The 22,177-nt window shown below is 35.9% G+C and overlaps 1 protein-coding gene and 1 pseudogene across 3 annotated transcripts; both read right to left on the bottom strand.

Annotated features, from left to right (window-relative positions):
• Nucleotides 1-97: 97 nt before the first annotated feature.
• LOC113114951 (NACHT, LRR and PYD domains-containing protein 3-like) lies at nucleotides 98-14,049 on the bottom strand (annotated as a pseudogene).
• Nucleotides 14,050-14,191: 142 nt separating this feature from the next.
• si:dkey-23k10.3 (ribonuclease inhibitor) lies at nucleotides 14,192-22,175 on the bottom strand. Of its 3 annotated transcripts, none has more exons than XM_026282084.1 (13): nucleotides 22,087-22,175; nucleotides 21,495-21,644; nucleotides 21,201-21,374; nucleotides 19,611-19,784; nucleotides 19,168-19,341; nucleotides 17,471-17,644; nucleotides 17,088-17,261; nucleotides 16,789-16,962; nucleotides 16,360-16,533; nucleotides 16,034-16,207; nucleotides 15,071-15,244; nucleotides 14,702-14,869; nucleotides 14,192-14,525 (listed from the first exon to the last, which is right to left on the bottom strand). In XM_026282084.1, exons 2-13 carry the CDS (start codon nucleotides 21,578-21,580, stop codon nucleotides 14,378-14,380), a joined length of 1,968 nt encoding a protein of 655 aa, XP_026137869.1. In that variant the 5' UTR covers nucleotides 21,581-21,644; nucleotides 22,087-22,175; the 3' UTR covers nucleotides 14,192-14,377. The 3 variants fall into 3 exon arrangements, with proteins under 3 accessions (XP_026137869.1, XP_026137868.1, XP_026137870.1); XM_026282083.1 differs by having other exon boundaries at nucleotides 22,038-22,154; XM_026282085.1 differs by having other exon boundaries at nucleotides 22,044-22,134.
• Between the last annotated feature and the right edge of the window lie 2 nt (nucleotides 22,176-22,177).

Raw genomic sequence — 22,177 nt, 5'->3', positions numbered from 1 at the left:
TATAAAGACATAAAATAACATTAAAAAGGTAAAGATTTGACATTTAACAGAGAACAGAAAGAAATGTTCTCCATTTCATGACATGGCCATCCGCCGGGATAATAATCTCAAACACATTCAGAAAATATTTCCATCACCTAATGTGTTGGACAGATTTTAAAACACCAAAAAACAACAGATCACATACATTAGAAAGGGTTTAATTGTGAAAATGAATGAATTATATGCTAAAACATAGTCCCAGGTACAGCTTTACTGCAGCAACGAATCCGACGAGCAGCCCAGTTCATAGCTGAACTCTCTTCAAATGTAATTTTTACAAAAAGAAAACATTTAATGAAAACACATCCATTATTACAGATAATAGTGTAATTCTTCAAAAAAAAAAAAAAAATGCGTTGACAATCTTATTTTCCTAGTGCAACATTTGTCACTTGGTTAATAAAGATTGACAAAAAAAAAAAGATTCATAAATATATATATAAATATCTCAAACATATTCTACTTTCTCCAGTTTATATAGTGGATCCAATTTTATAGCAGAGAGCTGGTTTGCTCCCATGTCTGTGATATTATTTTTAGTCAGATCCAGTTCTCTCAAGTGTGAGGGGTTTGATCTCAGAGCTGAAGCCAGAGCAGCACAACCTTCATCTGTTACATCACAATCTCGAAGCCTGGAGACAGAACAATGACACAGCATTAACCCTCTCATTTCATATATATATATATATATATATATATATATATATATATAAATATAAACACTTTATTATAAACTTTTTTTTTGCCTGGTACTTACAATTGGTACTTACAATTTGCCTGCTTTAAATAAATTTTCCATCAACTAAAAAGGTTTTTATCTCACCTATCTTGAACAAAATTCTTACCATAATATCTCCAGTTTACAAAGAGGATTTCTGAGTCCATCAGAGATAAAGTTAACTCCGTCATCTCCCAATACATTCTCAGACAGATCCAGCTCTCTCAGGTGTGAGGGGTTTGATGTCAGAGCTGAAGCTAGAGCTGCACAACTTTTATATGACAAGTTACAAAATCTCAGCCTGCAGAAAAGAACAATGGGACACACTGTAAAATTCTTTACATTTGCTCAGAAGCTCTCAAAGTATACATTTACAGCACCCCAGGAGAGTACAAACATCAGTAGGACAGATTTAGACATCTACATTTATAATTAACTTTTTAACATTTTTTTTTTTTAATTCTAACACATCAAACCATTTAATTTACTTTTCTATTTTTAGCTTTTGAATAACATACTTTAGTGTCTCCAGTTTGCATTGAGGATTTTTTAGTCCATCAGAGAAAAGCTTCACGCCTTGATTTCGTAGGTTGTTTTCAGACAGATCCAGCTCTCTCAGATGTGAAGGGTTTGAATTCAGGGCTGAAGCCAGAGCGGCACAGCATTCGTTTGTGAGACCACACCGCCACAACCTGCTCCAGACAGTTTTGTTTGCTCACATTCCAGTTCCATTAATACAGCGCATGATACCAGAGTATGTACAAATTCTATTTTAACTGTGCAGGATCTATTTGTGGTTTTGACAAATTTCAGGACTTACCACAAAGTTTCTAGTTTGCAGTGAGGATTTCCCAGTCCAACAGAAAGGAGCTTCACACCTGAACTCTGCAGATTATTGAAGTTTAAGTTTACTTCTCTCAGACATGAGGATTCGGAGCTGAAAACTGATGCCAGATCAGCACAGCAATTCTCTGACAGGCTACAACAGCCAAGCCTGAAAAATATAAATAAACGAATAAAATAAGATCGCTCACATAAAAACAGGAGAAATTACAGAAACGTTATTTATTTGTTTTTTATATGATCATTAATATATACTAGAAATACTCTTAACATCTCTTAATGTCACAAGGAAATATAATTAATGCTAGTAAAGTCCTAGTCAAAGGCACATATCTGTACATGTACAGCAAGTTCAAAACAAGGCCCATTATGTACAAGAAAATATGGAAATGTTTAGTCAAATCTAAGCACATATATACAGTACTTTTTACTCACTGAGCTGATCTGGACAGTTCAACCACAGGCAGTAGATTATGGAGAACTTGATCTTGTGTGAGGTGTTTTTGGTTGAACTCATCCCTGATGTATTTGTTTAGTTCAAACACTTCCAGTTTTTCTGAGGTAAGCAACACAAAAACCAGCGCTGACCACTGAGACGGAGACAGAATGGCATCTTGGATCGTTCCAGCATTCAGATAGTCTTGGATTTCATTTTCCAGAGTATGATCACCTAGTTCATTCAGACAGTGAAACAGATTGATGGATTTCTCTGGAGAAAGGATCTTCTGTAATCTTCCTCTTGACATACTGGATAATTTGCTCCGCGTTGTGAGATGTTGCTTCTGTTTGTGTAAGTAGGCACTGAAAAAGAGTCTGATTGGACTCTAACAAGAGACCCAGAAGGAAGCGAAGAAAGAGGTCTAGATGGCCATTCTTACTTTTCAAAGCTGTTTCCACAGCCCGCTCATAGATTGTGAAACATACTGGGTACTGAACATCCTGATTTAAGGACTGGTATTCACTGAGAACATCTAGGTTTTTCAAATTGAATGAAAACATCACGTACACAGCTGCTAGATGTTCCTGAATGCTCAGATGAACGAAGCAGAAGACTTTCCTCTGACACAGACCAAACTCCTCTCTGAAGATCTGAGTGCACAACCCAGAGTACACTGATGCTTCTGTCACATCGATGCCACATTCTCTCAGATCTTCTTCATAAAATATCACACTGCCTTTCATAAGGTGCCTAAAAGCCAGTTTCCCCAGTTTGAGGATCATGTCTTCATCTTTCACTTTCGTTTTAAAGGCCTTCTCATGCATATTTCTCATCTGAAGGATCAGGAAGTGTGTGTACATTTGAGTGAGAGTCTTGGGAATGTCTCCACTCTCTGCTTGACTCAACATCTTCTCTAGAACTGTGGATGAGATCCAGCAGAACACTGGGATGTGACACATGATGTAGAGGCTCCTCGATGACTTCAGGTGTGAGATGATTCTGTCTGAGAGGATCTGATCACTGATTCTCTTCCTGAAATACTCCTCTTTCTGGGGGTCATTGAAGCCTCGTACCTCTGTCACTCGATGGACCCACTCGGAGGGGATGAGATCAGCTGCTGCTGGTCTGGAGGTGATCCAGATGAGAGCAGAGGGAAGCAGATTCCCCACAATGAGGTTTGTCAGCAGCACTTCTACTGATGTCTCTTTGGTTGCATCCAGTAGAATTTCATTGCTGGGAAAATCTAAGAGAAAACGGCACTCGTCTAGACCATCAAAGATAAACAACACTTTATATTTCTTACTGAAAACGTCCACTTCCTTTGTTTCAGGGAAAAAAACTTGGAGAAGATCTAAAAGACTGAGCTTTTTGTCATTTATCAAATTCAGCTCTCTGAAAGGAAGTGGAAATATGAAGTGGACGTCCTGATTTGCCTTCCCTTCAGCCCAGTCCAGAATAAACTTCTGCACAGAGACTGTTTTTCCAATCCCAGCGACTCCTTTAGTCAGCACAGTTCTGATGGCCTGATCTTGTCCAAGTAATGGTGTGAAAATGTCATTCAGGCTGATTGGGGTATCTTCTGTTGCAGCTTTTCTTGATGCTTTTTCAATCCAACGGACCTCATGCTCATCATTGATCTCTCCACTTCCCCCTTCGGTGATGTAGAGCTCAGTGTAGATCTCACTAAGAAGTGTTGGGTTTCCCTGCTTTTCTGTTCCCTCACATAAACAGTGAAACATTTTCCACAGATCTGATATATGTTTGTTGTGGGCTTCAGCATGTTGACAGTCAGTGCTTCAACATAAGTTAGAAAACACAAATTAGCAAGCAATAACAGATGTATACACCGGCAGACATGTTTTTTAATGAAATGTATTGTTAAAAAACTAATCAGTGGTCAATTTTAATTTACATGCATTTATATGTGTGAATACCTGCACTCTCGGAGTGCTGGCTTTTTCCCATCACAACTCTGACATTGTCTTCTTGTATGTGACCTGAGTGAGCACATTACAGACATCAGTATATGGACAGTCGTTACTTTAAGTAATTATACACAGATCAAGGTTCAATATTGAAAGATTCCTTGGGTTTACATTAAAGAAATGCCTCCAATGTTTTACTTTTTATTTTGAAACATACCTTTGTTCATTCCTGAAGAACACTGGAAGCTCTATTGACTGAGCACTGTTTATGGACACACAGCTGGGCGCCAGTGAATCTGCTCTTTCTGACTGCATCAATCTGAAACATGACAAATGAATGACTGCTCCATTCAGAACACTTTATCATACAGTAATGTTCTTGTGATCAGAGCAGACTTTATTGATAAAAACATATTAGAAATGTTTTTCCGAAGTTGTAATTTTGAAGGACATTTTTCTAAATATTTTAGTATTTCTACTTCAAGCTTTAATGCTTAATTCAGTGTATTGCATGCTGTTTATTTGTATTTGTGAAATGTATTTGGTGAGATTTGTTTTCAAAATTAAATTAAAATTAAATGTTAAAAATTAAATTTATGCATTTAGAAGAAGCCTTTATCCAAAGCAACTTACAGTACATTCAGGCTAACAATTTTTTAACCCACAACCCTGCGCTGCTAATGCGATGCTCTATCACTTGAGTCACAGGAACAGTGTACATACTTTTTCACCCACATTACTCACCTGTGTTCAGAAATGTCTTTATTAGTGCTTTCAAACTCTATCCAAAAAAAAAAAGTTTAAAAAAAAGCATAATATTTGTGTGTGCTATTTATAATTATGTACACTCTAAAAAACGCTGGGTTGTTTTTTCAACCCAACTGCTGGGTTGAGGCCGTTTGATAGGGCTTTGGGATGTTTTAACCCAAGTTTGGGTTGAAAATAACTTTCTTTTTTAACCCAGCGGGGTGGGTTGAGGACGCGGACGTGAAGGAGAGCACGCACGTCACGTCAAAATCGTACGTCTCCTGTGCGAGCAGCCGCCATTTTCTCAGCGTGATAGAAGCGAGAAGCGAGTGAAAGACTATGGTAAGTAACGTTAAATATTCAAAATGTAAAGTTATCTTTTATTGTTTACCTGGTTGTATGAAAGGCGGAAGGTTTTATGAAAGGCGGAAACAAAGGAGCTTAACGTTATATACGTTATATATAAAAAAACGGACGCGGTTTTCGCCTCGAACACGGAGGTCTTAACTGCCTCATGTAACGTTACTGAACGGAGGACGTACTTTGAATATAACGTCTGTGAATGTATTTTGTCATATTTACATAAGATTTTACATTATCTGTTCTCTTTGAGGCGTTAACAGACGGTTATGGTCACGGTTACGCTCATGTGAATTTGTCTTTTTTTTCGCGGTTAAACTGAATGTATGTTTGTCTCCTAAAGGAAACGGCATTGTGTAGTAAAGACTAGCATAATTATTTTGAGGCTGTTGAAGTGGTAACTGTTAAAAGTATGTTTTACATGTAATATTTCAGACTTGTCCAGCTCCTGTCTTCATTGTCCTCGCGCTGGGAGTTAAAGACACAGAAGCTGTTTGTGTGAGGAGTCACAGACCTGTGTGAGGATGAGGAGGAGTTGTTCTTCTGAAGAGTGGGGCAGACGGGTTAAGGAGAGTAAACTTCAGAATAACATCAAGTTATCTTTATTTTTACTAAGACTAAAATAATGTTGTTGTTTTTTTAGATGTTGAAATCCAGAGACAAGATAACTTCATTCTTTTGAGACTGATGTGAGTTAAATTATTATTACTTTTTTTTTTTTTAGAAAATTAATGTTTCTGTTGTGTCCTGCCTGTTAACTTCACATTTTGATGCAAAAACAGTGTGATTTTATATATGTATGTGTATGTTAATATTTTATTGAAACCATTGATGCCCCTTCTTTGCAGAACTCAAACTAACTGAAGTTAAGGACACACAAGTGCTTGTGTGAGGAGGTGGTTTTCTCAGCTTCTTCTGAAGACAGGGAATGATCGTTTAAGGCAAGTAAACTTCATAATTTCATGTTATCAGTTGTTGTGTTTTACTAAGAGTAAAATAATGTTTGTTTTTTGTTTTTGTAGATGTTAAAAGCAAGAGACATGGGAGAGCATCATTCCTTTGAGATTTTATGTAAGTTATTTTTAGAAAATAAATTTTTCTGTTGTCTCCTGCCAGTTTACTTCACATTTTGATGCAACAACAGTGTGATTACGTGCTCATTTCATTAAGACCATTGATGTCTGTGTTTTTTATTGCAGAACTCAAACCAACTTTGGAGTTGTCTGATTTGGAGAGTCATTATTCTTGGTCTTCGCTCTTAGAGGCATACCTGTCAAGTATCCCGTTTTGGCCGGGAAAGTCACGTATTTTACCCTTCTTTCCCGCCGTCCTCCCGTATTAGTATTTTCCCGTAAATCTCCCGTATTTTTTATTTTATTTTTTTTATTTTATTTTTTTTTTTTTTTTTTACCTGCGTTATTAATAAAATAATAATAATAAAAACATTCCCAATCTGAGCTCTGTCACTAGTCTCACGATTACTCCCACCTGTAGTAGCCTGTCGCGAGGGGTGTGTGAGGTCAGATGACATGAGTTATAACGTGGGAAAAACAACAACAACAACAAAAGAAAAAACAGAGACGGATGATGGATGCTACAATAGAGAGTGAAGGCACACCTGCCAAAAAACCAAAACCCATGTGTAAATACCGTGATAAATGGGACAGCGAATTTACTTTTTTTAAAGAATGCAAAGTCTGCAACAAATTGGTACAACAACTCACTAAAAGAGTAAAAGAAAAGTTATGTGAAATGAAAAGAAAAACTGTTAAAGAAAAGCAATATGAAATGAAAAGAATGTGTGGAATTAAAATAAAATGTAAATGTAAAGACATCAATGTTAAATTAACAGAAAATATGCAAATAAGCCTTTAAATAAATGCTCTTCATATATACCCTTTTGTGTTTTAATTTGGGCTATAACACCTGTCTTAAAATGTAAGGGATACTGGAGCTTTGTTGGGGTGGTGGGACTGCTCGCAATGGGCGCTGGAAAATTTCCCTTATTTTCAAATCCAAAACTTGACAGGTATGCTTAGAGGTAAAGTTCACACAAAAAATAATTTACTTGCCCTCAAGTCATTCCAAACCTATAAGACTTTTGTCTGTCGTTACAACATAAATTAATATATTTTTAGTTTTCTCATAATATTTGTTAATCCATTTATAGTTTAGATAATCAGTATTTTCAAGCTTCATAAATATAGAGTTATTGTAGAAGTAAATTCTGATATTTATATATGAATACATCTTAAATTATATGATAGCAAACATGTATGTTCAAAATAAAATAACACAAAAAGAGAATATTAAATATATTCATACGTTTTCCAAAAAATTAGCAGATTTTGTATGAGTCTGGAAAAACATGAGGAGAGTAAATTATAAACATTTTAATTATTTGGTGAACTAACGGTTTGAAGAGCAGCCCTCCATGTACATGAATATTGTGAGGTATGTGAATGTCATGTCTGTTTTAATGTTTCAGTAAAGAAGCTTTCTGAAAGCGATATTTATTCAAACAATATCACCTGCCCTCACACTAGTGCTGCCATTATAGACTTCATGAGAGCTGTGGTGGACTGAGACATTAAACAACCACACAAAGTGTTGAAACTTTAAAACCGATTATTTACCTATCCTTACAGATGTGAATACACCTCTACCTGAAAATGGATAGTTTAATTAAATGTTTAATTTTTTCAAATGTGTTTCTCTTAGGCCACTGATGAAGAACAGGCGGTGACTGGATGAATCCTGGTCAGAGAGGAGAATCTTCTTTCCCCTAAACAGCAGTGGTTTTAAAGAAGGACGCTGCCCTGGATGATGTAGAAGATGTCAGATGCTGTGCAGATGGGGTTTCTTCATGATTACTTCAGTTATGCTAAAGAGATCGTGAAAATTGACTGTGATGCATGATCTGTATTCATGGACTTTGAAACAAACTGTAAGTGTATAATTTGTTAAAAAAAAAGTTAAATGCTTTTTCTGTGTTGTTTAGTAGAAGAGTTTACACACTGTCATTCATACACCTGCTCACATTCTTTCACACACACACACATGCGTCTGTTAAATGTTATAATATCAAAGTTAATGTTGTGATTTATTTGTGTACTGTCATGCCAGAATAGTTGGAAAAAAACCTAACTAATTGTAAATTTATTGTATGTGTTTTCGTATATTTTTATACAATATATACAATTGAACAAAGGCCAATTTGATTTTAAGTTATATTCATCAAATGTTCAATGCTTTATGAACTCTGTAGCTGTTAATGCCATCCTTTTCTGCATATCTTCTAACATGTTACTTTTTGACTTTTCTCTCGTTTTTAATAAATATTTTCCTTTTGGTAATTATTATTTGTGTGTAAAAGTGATATTTAAAATGAACAACATTTGTAGGTTTAATGCCTAACTCAATTTGGGTTAATTTTAACGTAGAAATGCATTGTTTCCCCACATGGCTGCACTCTGCGAGTTTATTTTCTGCCAGCAGGAGGCGCTAAGAGCGGGAGGTAGGTTTCTCCGGTAACGGCTGCAGAGCGGTGCTGAGCTCACAAACGCTGCCTTATCAAGCACATTCGAAATGATATCGAACATTTTCTAAATACAGTAGTTTTCCTTCTGAAATACAGTGATAAAAAACACCCGCTCTGTTTTTTTAAACCCTGCAATATAGTCATTTTGAACTATAAAAAAAGGCAACCCAGCAGGCTGGGTTAAATATGATAACCCAACTGGTTGGGTTAAAACAACCCAGCGCTGGGTTCGTCCCTTTTTGACCCAGCGCTGGGTTGTCAAAATAACCCAAATTGGGTTGTTTTCAACCCAGCAGTTTTTAGAGTGTAAAAAAGTGAAAGTGACGTGACATACAGCCAAGTATGGTGACCTATACTTAGAATCCGTGCTCTGAATTTAACCCAAAGAACCCATTTTTGTTATCTATCTATCTTTGCTATTAACATTTTTTTTTTTAAGTACCTTAATTCTGGGTTGCCACTGGCAGCATCTCTACAACATCTTTTGCTTAACCCGTGCTTTATGGGTTCACAGCATGGCTCTAGTGAGCCTGGTCTTTCTGGCTCCATTGATCTGTAACAACAGCAATAAAGCATTTCTTAACATACACACACACACATATACATATACATATATATATCCAAGACTATTCTCTTTTTGTGGACGGAAACACGTTTAAAATGCATTTTACAGTTTTGATTTTTTAATTTCAAAGTGGCATATAAACATAATAAACGAGAAAACGCATCAGAGGTCTACCCTGTTGAAGCAACTACCTCTAGCAACTTTTTCTTCCAAAAGCATCTAGCAACAAATTTATCTATTTTTAAAATGTATTTGGCTACTTTTAGAATTTTTTGACACAAATGGTAAAAAGGCACACATTTTCCATCTAAATTACAGAAAAAGAGAAAACCAAAGGTGCCTGGCAGTACATACGTAACGTGAATTTATTTAACTGCTATTTCCAATTGTTATATAATAATAATAGGCGTGTTTGGTTAGTATATTTCGGTTAACATGGCGTACAGACTTTTCTGAGGGTAGCTAATAAAAGCTATATATATAGTGCTGTCAATCGATTAAAAAAAATTAACTAATTAATCGCACAATTTTTAAAAATTAATTGCGATTAATCGCGATTAATCGCAATTAAAAGACTGAAACTTTTTGGATATGTAAATGTAAAATGTAAATAATTAATGTAAACTCAAGACAAAGAAACTATTTAAATTCAAAATATGATTGTTTATTGGAATTTTTGTTTAACTTGTAACACAGATTTTCTCATGTAAACAACATACCTGCAATAAACCATCAATATCCTCCAAATTAACTGTTGGCTTGAAAGCCATATTTATTACAGAAATAAAAACACAGGCATGTAAGTACCATTTGAATTTCAAAACAATCAATGCCAATAAAAAACAAAAATGATTTCCATGTTGAATTCTAAGTGGACTGCAAAAAAATTCCAAAGTATAGTCATTGCCAGTGCTTTAAGTGGGCCGGTACGTACTGGTACTCAGTACCGCCACTTCCAAATATAGCTCTTGAGCGTACCGCCACCTCTCCGTGCGCCCAGAACGTGCTTGTAGCGTACCGCTACGCTCATTTGGACATCTGTTTTAATAGAGGTTTTAATCTTTTACCTGCACTGCCGATTTTCAGAGCGCCCTTCACAATGCAAGCTTCCTAATTCATCCCACCCAGAGCAGAAACTACATTACCCATTCACCCTTAAGTTATACAAGTGAATAGCGCATGTGTCGCTTTTTCCACTGTTAAGTGTCAACAACTCAACGTGCCCGGAGAAGGTGTGTGAAACTCGTTGTGAGTTATACTAAAGCAAAATCTTGAGTATTTATTGTGTGATAAACATTAAAAACTGTCTGCGGAGGTTGAGTCGTCCTGCAGCCCCCGCTGGCTGTTCATTGGCTGCAGCATCTTTTTTCTAAGTTCTAAAAAAATACCGTAGACGGCAAGGCACAAATTTAGATATTAATTTATCTAATAATCTAAAGCCTATGCACAAAGACAATATGATCTTTTTGTCCCCTTTTTGTTTTAAAGCCTGATGAAGATGAAGTTGAAGATGAAGTTGCTGCAGCTGAGGAGGACAGTGATGCACGCGCACAGGAGTGATTGACAGTTCGCGGCACTGTGTACAAAAAATACTCCGCTACACACTTATTTCGTTATTTTCGCTTAAGCTTATTAACGTTAGCGTTACAGAAAGGTCTGATTTACGCACTGTTACAGTCATTGGTTTTTTTTTTTTAAACAATGACATTTGAGTTCATGATTTTAATGTTGCTGTTTCTTGTGGCAGACTAAATGAAGAGTAATGTTTCTTGTGGCAGACTGAAGAGTAATCCGGCAGAGTTTTATACTGAAACTATCCGTCTAAAAGTCCTTCCTTGGTCTTATCCATATTTCTTTGCACGTTGAACACACATAGGCCACAACTGGAAATAAAAAAAACTGCAACCGCGTTAATTGCGTTATTTTTTTTTTAACGCGTTAAATATTTCAAAATAATCGAATGCGTTAACGCGCTAATTTTGACAGCACTACTATCTATCTATCTATCTATCTATCTATCTATATATATATATATATATATATATATATATATATATATATATATATATATATATAGTAATTGTTCAAAAAAGAGTTTAATAATTCGATATTGTATTTAAATTATTTGTAAATTCATTGCTACTATTAACGTTACTCCCATTGCATATTTGTAGACTCGATCGTCATCTCAATTTGCATATGTTACTGCTGCTATTGTTATCACGTTGCACTCAGATTGCACGTTGGCGATTATAGTTTTTTTTTTTTTTTGCACAAAATAGTTTCTATTTAGCGGTTATATTATGTGTATATATGTGCACAGTTTTGCAATTGTCTTGGCATTCATTGTGGACGGCAAAGAATTTCATTGCTCGGGGAAACTTGCTTTTCTCATTGGGCATATGACAATAAATGCTTTGAATCCTGAATCTTTGAAAAATCCAGGTATTTATATCTTAATAGAATGATGTATATCATTTAACAAACACATCTAAATTAACATATAAAATATATATTTTTAATGAGATCTGATGCAGTGCAAATTTTGCGTCGTGATTACGTGGACAGACCTTTGCAGTGTGTGTGTTTCTGCTCACCTGTGTCAGGTGGATCTCGCTCCGCCTCGGTTGTTTGTTGATCCAGCACAACGGTGATGACGGTCCAGTTCAGTTTACAATGCGTGAGGTAACTGAAACAAAAACAAGACAAAACAAAGTTCCCCCAAACCGGGGCTAATTAGCGCGACTCACACTCGACTAACTCCAAGACTGAAGCTGTGTGACATTATCTCCAAATATTATTGCGGTCACAAAGACTTTCAAGCAGAAGAGCATTCCGACGCGAGTAGACTAGGCTTTCACTTTAGTGGGGGAAGTTTAGGGGTGGGGTTAGGTATTCATAGACTCCGCCTCTACCTGTTCCCAACCGTTTTTAAAAACAATAAAATATAATTTTATGAAACGTACATGCTTACTTTGTGACACAGCTGAAAGTCAGGGTTTTAGCAATAATTGTCAACAAGTTTTTTATGTAAATAATAATGATACAAAATGTATACTGACAATATGGTATTTTAAAACAGTGATGTTAACGGTGTAATAAAATAATGTTAAACGGTGGTAAGGGATTTCTTCTACACACAATGAACTTCAGAAAAACATCCAAGCAATGTAAAAAAAGGCATTGTTGAATATTGGCTGGATGTACAGGGATAAGTTATAGTAAACAGGTAGGCCTATAGTATGCAGTGCAGTAGCATAAATACACGTTTACCTCAAGCGTTTCTTCTGTGCTAACACATACATCACTTTCTTTAAAGTGTAGTGTAGAAGGAATAATAAATTTTTGTTCAAATATCTAATCTAACAAGTTTTTTGTAGTTCTAGCTCCGCCTAACTTTAAAAAAGTCCTTCAGTGAAGAAACAGTAGGCCTGAGGCATCTTTTAACTCGAAGTATTTCCATGACATTAAGAACAAAAAACAAAACTGCAGATAAAGGAGACAGATACAGGGAGGGTCTGCTGTCAATAAAGATTAAAAAATAGTAAAAGAGAAAAACATGCCTGGTAAAACCCAAATTAGAAAATTAGGACTGGCTATCTTAAATACCTGCTACTGCTAAGCAACCAAATAAGAAACACAAAAAGATACCCAGCCTTTTTTTAATTTTTATAAAAATAAAATAAATAACCTAATGGTTGAACTAATAACGATATAGCAGCATCCCCATCTCATAAGGGGATTTGGAAATAATTTAGGTTTTGCACTCTATGATCATTGTACTCTCTTAATAATGAGACTCCAGTCCAGAAGTCATTTGTGAACATGCACCTTGTCGACTTTTTCCGTTTCAATTCAGCATACTTGTTTTCCCTTCAATATGCTGTATGAAAATTCTGTCCATTTAATAATGTTGTTCTGTTTCTTGTAACCATCTCCTCTATCTTTTCCAGGAGTTCAGTGACCTGAGATCCACCACACCCCAGTTCTTAGTATTGAGAACATGATACCTGTTCCCACAGGGAATGAGCCAATGGAGGGCATCAACATCACTTGCAATGTATAACTCTATGGGAGGTTCTCCTATAGTTAATCTCCAACAGCTAAAAGGACCAATGTGTGATTCCAGACTCTTTAACCAAAAATAATTTCTCTTCTTCAGCAAAGGAAGACTTAACGCTCTGGACTAAAATTAAGTGTAACAATCAATATTTATCACCAAACTGAAAAACCTTTTGAACTGTGGATTCATGGCACGGAATAATGACATTTTAATGGATAAATGTCTGGATCAGTCATTTAAAATAATGCATTAACCGCTGTTATATACAGGTAATGCGTTTTCAGAGACATTTTGTTGCCTAGTATAGCTTGATTACAGAGAACGTAATTTTTTTCCTTTATTACTGCTGCCTAATTGAGCCAAGTGGTTAAAAAAACAGTCAGGTGTGTTGGTTCCCTAAAACAAAAACAAACAGACCCATAACAAAGGAATCAATGTGAAATACAACATTTAAGCTCCACAATCACATTTACTAAATGAATTAATGAATGAATAAATTGTGTACATATTGAACATAGTGAGCAAAGGTGTACAAAAAAGGAGAAAGTGCAAAAAATTGCTTTAAAAATTAAAAGTTGTGTTTAAAAAGCCAAACTTTTAGAGATGTTGATGACATATAGCTGTACACAGAATAGAGGTCCAACCTATTTTAGCCAGGTCCACTCATTTGCAGATTTATTGCCTCACCACTGGTAAAGATTTATAACTACTCAGAAGATTCTCGAATCACTATTTAAGTATTTGCCTTTATGAAATGTATGTTGCCCTCTGCTGGTAAATGATTTACATTAAGTCCATTGTGTCCTCAGAACAGTCACTCTTCCCTGTGACTCCAGTAGGGGCATCAAAACATCATATGACTAAAATTGAAAAGAAACAAAATGAGAGACACTGCAGTCTTTATGGCCCAATCATCATTTCACATCTGGGGAATAAAAAGTCATCAAGTAAAAACCAAAGAAACATTTATTGAGGGCATTTATTTCAAGTTACTCAAATCTGCTAATGTGATCCACATATAACCACAGAACTGAATAACGTTAGAAAATAAGTAAACAGCCAACATGCCTTATTGTAGTATCAGTCTGGATGACAAGATCTTACCTGAATATTTCCACTTCATTTAAAAAATGCTTAGTAAAACGCATCAAAAAGCAGCTGCACTCCTAGATCCTCAAGTTTATTAAAAGACAGATCCACATATTTCAGATATGACTTAGCTGATCCAAGAAGAGCAGCCAGAGCAGAACATCCTTCATATGTGAAACCACAATGTTTCAACCTGTAAAAGAGAGAGCAGTAAGAAACTCGTAACTTTATTTATATCAAAGTCATACACGAGCACTACCACTAGGCCACATCTCCAAAAAAACACACAAACAACAGCAAAAAAACGGTGTATATGTTTCTTTTCCGTCATTAATTAAATGATCACACTTGTGTGTTAGAGATATTTACTTAAGTATCTCCAGTTTACAGTTCTCCAGTCCAGTACTTAGACGATTCACTCCTAAATCTCCTAGTTCATTATCCGACAGATCCAGTTCTCTCAGGTGTGAGGGGTTTGATCTGAGAGCTGAAGCCAGAGCAGCACAACCTTCATCTGTAACACCACAATCATGCAGCCTGTGGAGAAAACAATAACGCTTTATTCTATAGGAGAATAGGTTCCTTATAAAACAATGGTTCATAAGTGAATGATCTATTTATAGAATATTATAATGGGTTTGCTTCAAAACTAGTCAATAAAATATTCATGCATGCTCACAACAGTAATATAACCCATTTACTAGTGTACATATCATAAGAAAAACTGTCAAAAGATACCAAAGCATCTCCAGTTTACAATGAGGATTGCCCAGTCCAGTAGAGAGCAGGTTCATTCCTGAGTCTGACAGTTTATTTTTAGACAGATCCAGCTGTCTCAGGTGTGTGGGGTTTGATGTCAAAGCTGAAGAAAGAGCCGCACAACCTTCATCTGTGATGCCACAACTCACCAGCCTGCAGAGAAAACATTTTTCATTAAAGACAAACTTAAAGGGTTAGTTCACCCAAAAATCTAAATTATGTCATTAATACCTCACCCCTCATGTCGTTCCAAACCCATGAGACCTACGTTCATCTTCAGAACACAGTTTAAGATATTTTATATTTAGTCCGAGAGCTCTCAGTCCCTCCATTGAAACTGTGTGTACGGTCTACTGTCCATGTCCAGAAAGGTAAGAAAAACATCTTCAAAATAGTCCATGTGACATCAGAGGGTAAGTTAGAATTTATTAAAGCATTGAAAATACATTTTGGTCAAAAAATAGCAAAAACTACGACTTTATTCAGCATTGTCTTCTCTTTCGGGTCTGTTGTGAGAGAGTTCAAAACAAAGCAGTTTAGTGAGCTCCGGTTCACGAACGAATCATTCAATGTAACCGGATCTTCTTGAACCAGTTCACCAAATTGAACTGAATCGTTTGAAATGGTTCGAGTTTGAGAGGGACTGAGAGCTCTCGGACTAAATTTAAAATATCTTAAACTGTGTTCCAAAGATGAACGGAGGTCACACGGGTTTGGAACGACATGAGGGTGAGTTATTAATGACATAATTTAGATTTTTGGGTGAACTAACCCTTTAAGTCTTAAACCACTTACCAGTATGCAACCTTAGATGTATAGAATACTATATATAATAACCAGATTCACTCAGAATTGTGAAAAAAAAAAAAAAAATAATTCACTCAGAATTGTGAGTGATAATAAACTAAATAGTGTTTGGCTAAATAAATATTATGATCTCACCTCAGTGTTTCCAGTTGGCAGTAATAATTATCCAGTCCACTAGAGAGCATCTGTACTCCTGAATCTTCTACTTCATTGCCAGACAGATCCAGGTCTCTCAAGTGTGAGGGGTTTGATCTCAGAGCTAAAGCCAGAGAAGCACAACCTTCATCTGTGATACCACAATTCACCAACCTACAGAAAAACAAAGCACAATCTTCAATGGTTTAGTTCAAGACACATAGCTGTGATGCTGACCTCCTAGAATAACTTAAAACAAAAATCACAATTAAAATGGCTTAAAAATAGGTCTTAATAAAAATTAACACTGGAAATTATGATCTTACTTAAATGTTGCAAGTTTATATAGATGACTCTCTGGTCCAGCAAAAAGAAACTTGACTCCAGAATCTCCTAGTTTATTATCAGACAGATCCAGCTCTCTCAAGTTTGAGAAGTTTACTATTAGAGGAGAGGCCAGCGAAAAACAATCTTCATCTGTGAGATCACAGTCCTTGAGTCTGGAGAAAGAAAAATTACACTTTTCCTTTTCTCAGCATGGCAAACACTTCCTCAGTTGTAGACAGAATTCCATAAGGACTAAGGATAAGCTTCCTTATTCCTTAAGAGTTAAGAAGGAACATCCTGATCAAAGTGGGATTACAGTCTAACCGTGCATGCTTATGTATCACAATCATTAAAAAAATAAGTGTGTATTAAAAAAAAATGTTTTTTGAGACCCAATTCTGTTGCAAGACTCAAAGCAATGATCTTACTTCAACGTCTCCAGTTTAAAGCAAGGATTCTCGAGTGCATCGGAGAGTAGCTTTATTCCTAGATGGCCAAGTTTATTCCCAGACAGATCCAGGTTTCTAAAGTGTGAGGAGCTGGACCTCAGAGCTGATACCAGTGCAACACAGCCATTTTCTGTAATATCACAACTCACTAACCTGCAGAGAAAACAATAACACATTGTTCACTTTTTCACAGTTGTCTCTATCAGATTAAAGTTGCTTTGCTGTAACTACATAACTGAATGTAACTAGCTTTTATTTGACACTCAAATTAATCTTACTTGAGTGTTTCAAGTTTAGAGTAAGGGATCTCCAGTGCAGTGGAGAGCATTTGTAGTCCAAAGTCTCCTGCTTTATTTCCAGACAGATCCAGCTCTATCAGGTGAGAGGGGTTTGATCTCAGCGCTGAGGCTAGAGCTGCAAAACCTTCCTCTGTGATACCACAATCTTTTAATCTGAAGAACAGCAAAATGCCATCACTGCATTTAGGGCACAAAGCTCATTTCATAAGATTTTGGAGAAACCACTCATTAGTATGTCACTATAGTTTATAAAACATATTGTAAGAATTTACCATACAGGACCACAATCTAGATATTATATATATAAAAAAAATGTTCATACTAGTATAGGTGAATTACAGCACTCAAAGAGATGATCTTACTTCAATGTTTCCAGTTTCCAGTAAGAACTTTCCATTACAGCAGAGAGCAGAATCATATCGAAGTGACTTAGGCTATTCTTTGACAGATCTAGCTCTCTCAGGTGTGAGGGGTTTGATCCCAGAGCTGAAGCCAGAGCAGCACAACCTTCATCTGTGATACTACAACTCACCAATCTGCAGGAATAAAACAACAAACAAACACTTTTTTCCTTTTGTTTTTTTTTTACTTCAAGACACACTGATCCTGTGGTTTATATTCTGCATATAATATATATATATATATTAGTGGTGGGCCGTTATCGGCGTTAACGTGCTGCGTTATCGCGAGACTCTTATCGGGCGATAAAAAAAAATATCGCCGTTAATCTATTCTCAAAGTTGGGTTGGGAGCTGGGTCTATACTAAGCAAGCTATGATGACGTTCACCTTGATATTTTATATAACCGACTGGCTGAGGCCAGCCTAAAAAGATGCTCAGGACAGTTGACGGGCCACTGTTGCGCATCGTCACGAAAGCTTATATTTTTCACATGTTTTTAAGTCTTACCGCTTGTCGATTTAAACATTAAAGCAGAGAGAGAGAGAGAGAGAGAGTGAGCCGCGTCTGACAGACAGTAACACTGAACCGAGCTCTCTTCTGCGAAGTTCTCCTCAAAGTCCCTCCTGCATCTGAACGAACAAATACATATCGCTGTTTGAACAAACAAAAAGATGTGAAAGATCCCAATTCAGTACTCGCAGTGTTCTGGTGTTCAGGGCTCACACAGAGAAAAGAGTCACAAAACACTTGAACATCGAATTTGCTTATTTTTGCTGTAGTGCCGACAAATACATACAAAATATGTCAAAATATCCAACTTGGAAACTGTGCTCGAAAAAAACTGTCAGTTATTTCTTAAGTGAAAGTAAACAGTTGAGGAAAAAAAATGGGATGTGTATTATATTGGATGCGTTCATCGTCTCTTAAAGGGACCGCGCCTAATTTAGCTACTGGCTGCTGTAATGTTAATCCAAGAAAATGAAAATGAAAATCACTCACTGCTCTTGACTACTTTGTAGTTTTAACAGTCAAACCAAAAATTACTCAAACACCAGATATATTTTTTCATATAAAACTCTAATAATGTGAGAAATGTTGAAGGTGTCTGAATAAATGTAGGTTTGATTGTATATTTCATTTTTACATTAAAGACACACAACTGGTGCTTTTTTACATTTAATTATTTAGTTTCTGTACCTTGACACCTACAAACTTGAAAAAACTTAAACATTGTGTAAATAGCACAAATAAATAAAAATAAACAAACATACAAATTAAACAATTTCAAACAGGGCCCACTGGTACAACCTTCACCGGGGTCCCGCTTGTGCAATGTGGAATTAGTTTACAGCTTTTTCAAACAGTTTGTGATGCATTTTGGAAACAGGAGATGTACATTTCTAATGCACCACCTAGCTTGATAAACCCCTTCTCAAAGACTTACTGTTTGTCAATTTTATTTGGGTAACACACATATTCTGAATGCCTTCTGCAGAATTCGAATGAGCCATTTTAATCTAGATTAATTTCAAGATCACAGTGAGATTAATCTAGATTAAAAAAAAAATAATCTATGCCCACCTCTAATATAATATTTTGAGATTTTCTTGGATTTTATTTCCCATCTCAGGTTTGCAACTTCAATTCATGATCTTACTTCAACACTTCCAGTTTCCAGTAAGGATTTTCCATTACAGCAGAAAGCAGCATCATATCGAAGTAACCTAGGTTATTCTCAGACAGATCCAACTCTCTTAGGTGTGAGGAGTTTGATCCCAGAGCTGAAGCCAGTTTAGCACAACCTTCCTCTGTTAAACCACAACTCAACAACCTGCAGCGGATGGAGAAAAAAACAGTACATGTTGCTAAAGGTCATAATCAAAATATACATGTTTATATATTGACATTAGAATGGGGTTTCTCAAAAGTTGAAAATTGTTGCTTAAATTATTACACTTGGTCCAACAATATGTTATCTTTTTAGTTCAAGATATCGTGGGCAGTACAAGGGTGAGTTTCTGGGCTTAAGTCTTCAGTGTTTTTTGTTTGTTTGTTTCTCATTTTTGTGACACTCAAAATCTTAAATTAAAATTATCTTACTTAATTTTCTCCAGTTTGCATGAAGGATTCATCAGTCCAGCAGAGAGCATCATCATGTCTAAATCATTTAGGCTATTCTGGGACAGATCCAGTTCTCTCAGGTGTGAGCTGTTTGATGCCAGAGCTGAAGCCAGAGGACCATAACCTTCATCTGTTATTCCACAACCAATCAGCCTGCAGAGAGTAAAATTATATGTTCCTTTTTCTCACTTCCATATCAGATAAAACAATAACCTTACACAACAATTTTAGTATGTTCCCATAGATGTAACACGATTCTTAAAAAAGACCCATGCATCACTTAACCAGATTAATGCATATTTAATTGTAGTGGTTAACCATATCAGCATTGTCCATTAGTTTGTTTTTTTGTTTTGTTTTTTTGATGACGATGAGTTGGTTTTAACAATTTCTTTCTTTGTGGAAAAAATACAGGATCATAAAATTGAAGAACAGAATCAAGTTGCTATATAAATCAGAATTTTAAGTTTACATTTTGTTTTAATTCTAAATTATTTCAGTACATAGTAGAACACTTTTAAATATAAAATTAGTGCTGGCAACAATTAATCATGATTAAATCACATAAAATAAAAGTAAACAAATATAAAAGTAAATAAGTTAAAATTGTTGTGCACATAATATATGTGTGTATACTGTGTATATTTATTATGTAAATACACATGTATATATTTTTGAAAAATGCTGTTTATATATAACAATTTTTAATACAATAGAAGTTATATGAAAATAAATACATACATGCAAATATTTTCTAAATATATGTGCCTTTATATATAGATAAGAAATATACACAGTATACACATTTTGAAAGTTAAATTAATCACGATTAATCATTGTCCAGCACTAATAAAAATGTATTTCAGCAATGCTGTGTATGTGCTATTTACCATCTTTAAATTAAAATGAGTGATATCATTTTAGCTAAAAACAGCTCAAATGTAGAGGGGATCGAGTTTTTTTAGTGGTTGGGCATCGATTATGGATTACTCTGCCACTTGAGATTGAAGTGGCACCTTCCCTATCCATTTGGGAAGTCGTGGCCTAATGGTTAGAGGGTTGGACTCCCAATCGAAGGGTTGTGGGTTCTAGTCTCGGGCCGGACAGAATTGTGGGTGGGGGGAGTGCATGAACAGCTCTCTCTCCACCTTCATTACCACGACTTAGGTGCCCTTGAGCAACGCATCGAACCCCCAACTGCTCCCCGGGCGCCGCAGCATAAATGGCTGCCCACTGCTCCGGGTGTGTGCTCACTGTGTGTGTGTGTTCACTGCTCTGTGTGTGTGCATTTCGGATGGGTTAAATGCAGAGCACAAATTCTGAGTATGGGTCACCATACTTGGCTGAATGTCACTTCACTTTCATTTTTAAGTCTCTTTTAAAAACACTTGTTTAATCTGGCCTATTAATATCCCATTTTATTACATTGTGGTCTTGTTTATATGTAATCCCTTGGGTTTTAAATTCATGTTTTATTCTTTCTTTTATGTGTTTATTGTTATTGAGAACCATATATTTTACAAAAAAAAAAAAATTACATCACCATTTTAAGGATTTTAGTGGTCTTACTTAAGTGTTCCAAGTTCAGACAAATTATTTTCGAGTCCAGAGGAAAGCAACATCATTCCTAAACCTTCTAGTTTATTTCCAGACAGATCAAGTTCTCTCAGATGTGAGAGGTTTGATGCACGGGCAGAAGCCAGAGCTCCACAACCTTCATATGTGATACCACAGTCATTTAACCTGCAAAACAAAAATATAACACGATTGAACCTTCAGGGACTGCAGAACAACCTGAATCTTGAACTGATAAAGTTGGCATTTCATGGTCATTTGACTTCAAAAGAGAACCTGATGATTTACCTCAGTGTTTCCAGTTTACAATGAGGACTCGCCATGGCACCAGAGAGATTTACTCCTGTGAATCCTAGATAACTCGTCAGATCCATTAATGACGGCTTTGGTCAATGATAACACAACACACTTCACTCTCTCTGAAGTTAGTTCATCCCACTTGTAAAAAAGGACGGACAAATTTGATTTAATACTCAAATGCATAGAGCCAACAACAACAAGGTGTCAGTTCTCGTGCACATTCACGCAGCAGTAAACCATTACTGATATTAGCCTACACAGAATGATGCTAAATGTAACAGTCATAAAACAACCGATATTAAAATAAAGAAAAAATTTTCAGCGATGTACATAAACGTAATCTTTCAAAGAGTCACGGTTAATTATACATCTGTAACAAAAAATAGACGTATTCCATCTATTCTCTGAACTTAAAGTTTCGTTTTCGATTACTGTTCGTTTAACATGAGGCGGACATAATTTTCCTCCTGAAAGATGCCTCATAGCTCAGTTTGATCTAAATAAATATGAAATGCATGCATAAATGCATACGTTTACAGGCAATTCCACAGGATATTGACACACGTAGACAGATTGTTACCAGCTGTTGTGTAGGCGTTACGTCCGAGAGGCAACCTCCCGCTCTCGTAAAGCCAGCAAACAAGGAAGTGACTAAAACTGTAATTCATCGA

The sequence above is a fragment of the Carassius auratus genome, chromosome 15, assembly GCF_003368295.1.
Source record: "Carassius auratus strain Wakin chromosome 15, ASM336829v1, whole genome shotgun sequence".
Classification (NCBI taxonomy): Eukaryota; Metazoa; Chordata; class Actinopteri; order Cypriniformes; family Cyprinidae; genus Carassius; species Carassius auratus.
The sequence above is the reverse complement of the archived record's forward strand: the minus strand, read 5'-3'. Positions and strand labels throughout refer to the sequence as shown.

Coding starts and splice junctions, on each gene's coding strand:
- si:dkey-23k10.3 (XM_026282084.1), bottom strand. CDS start 21,580: ATGGATCTGACGAGTTATCTAGGATTCACAGGAGTAAATCTCTCTGGT. Junction 17,645..19,167: donor TGGAAACTGGAAGTGTTGAA/GTAAGATCATGA, acceptor TTATTCCTGCAG/ATTGGTGAGTTGTAGTATCA. Junction 15,245..16,033: donor TGCCAACTGGAAACACTGAG/GTGAGATCATAA, acceptor TTTTCTCTGCAG/GCTGGTGAGTTGTGGCATCA.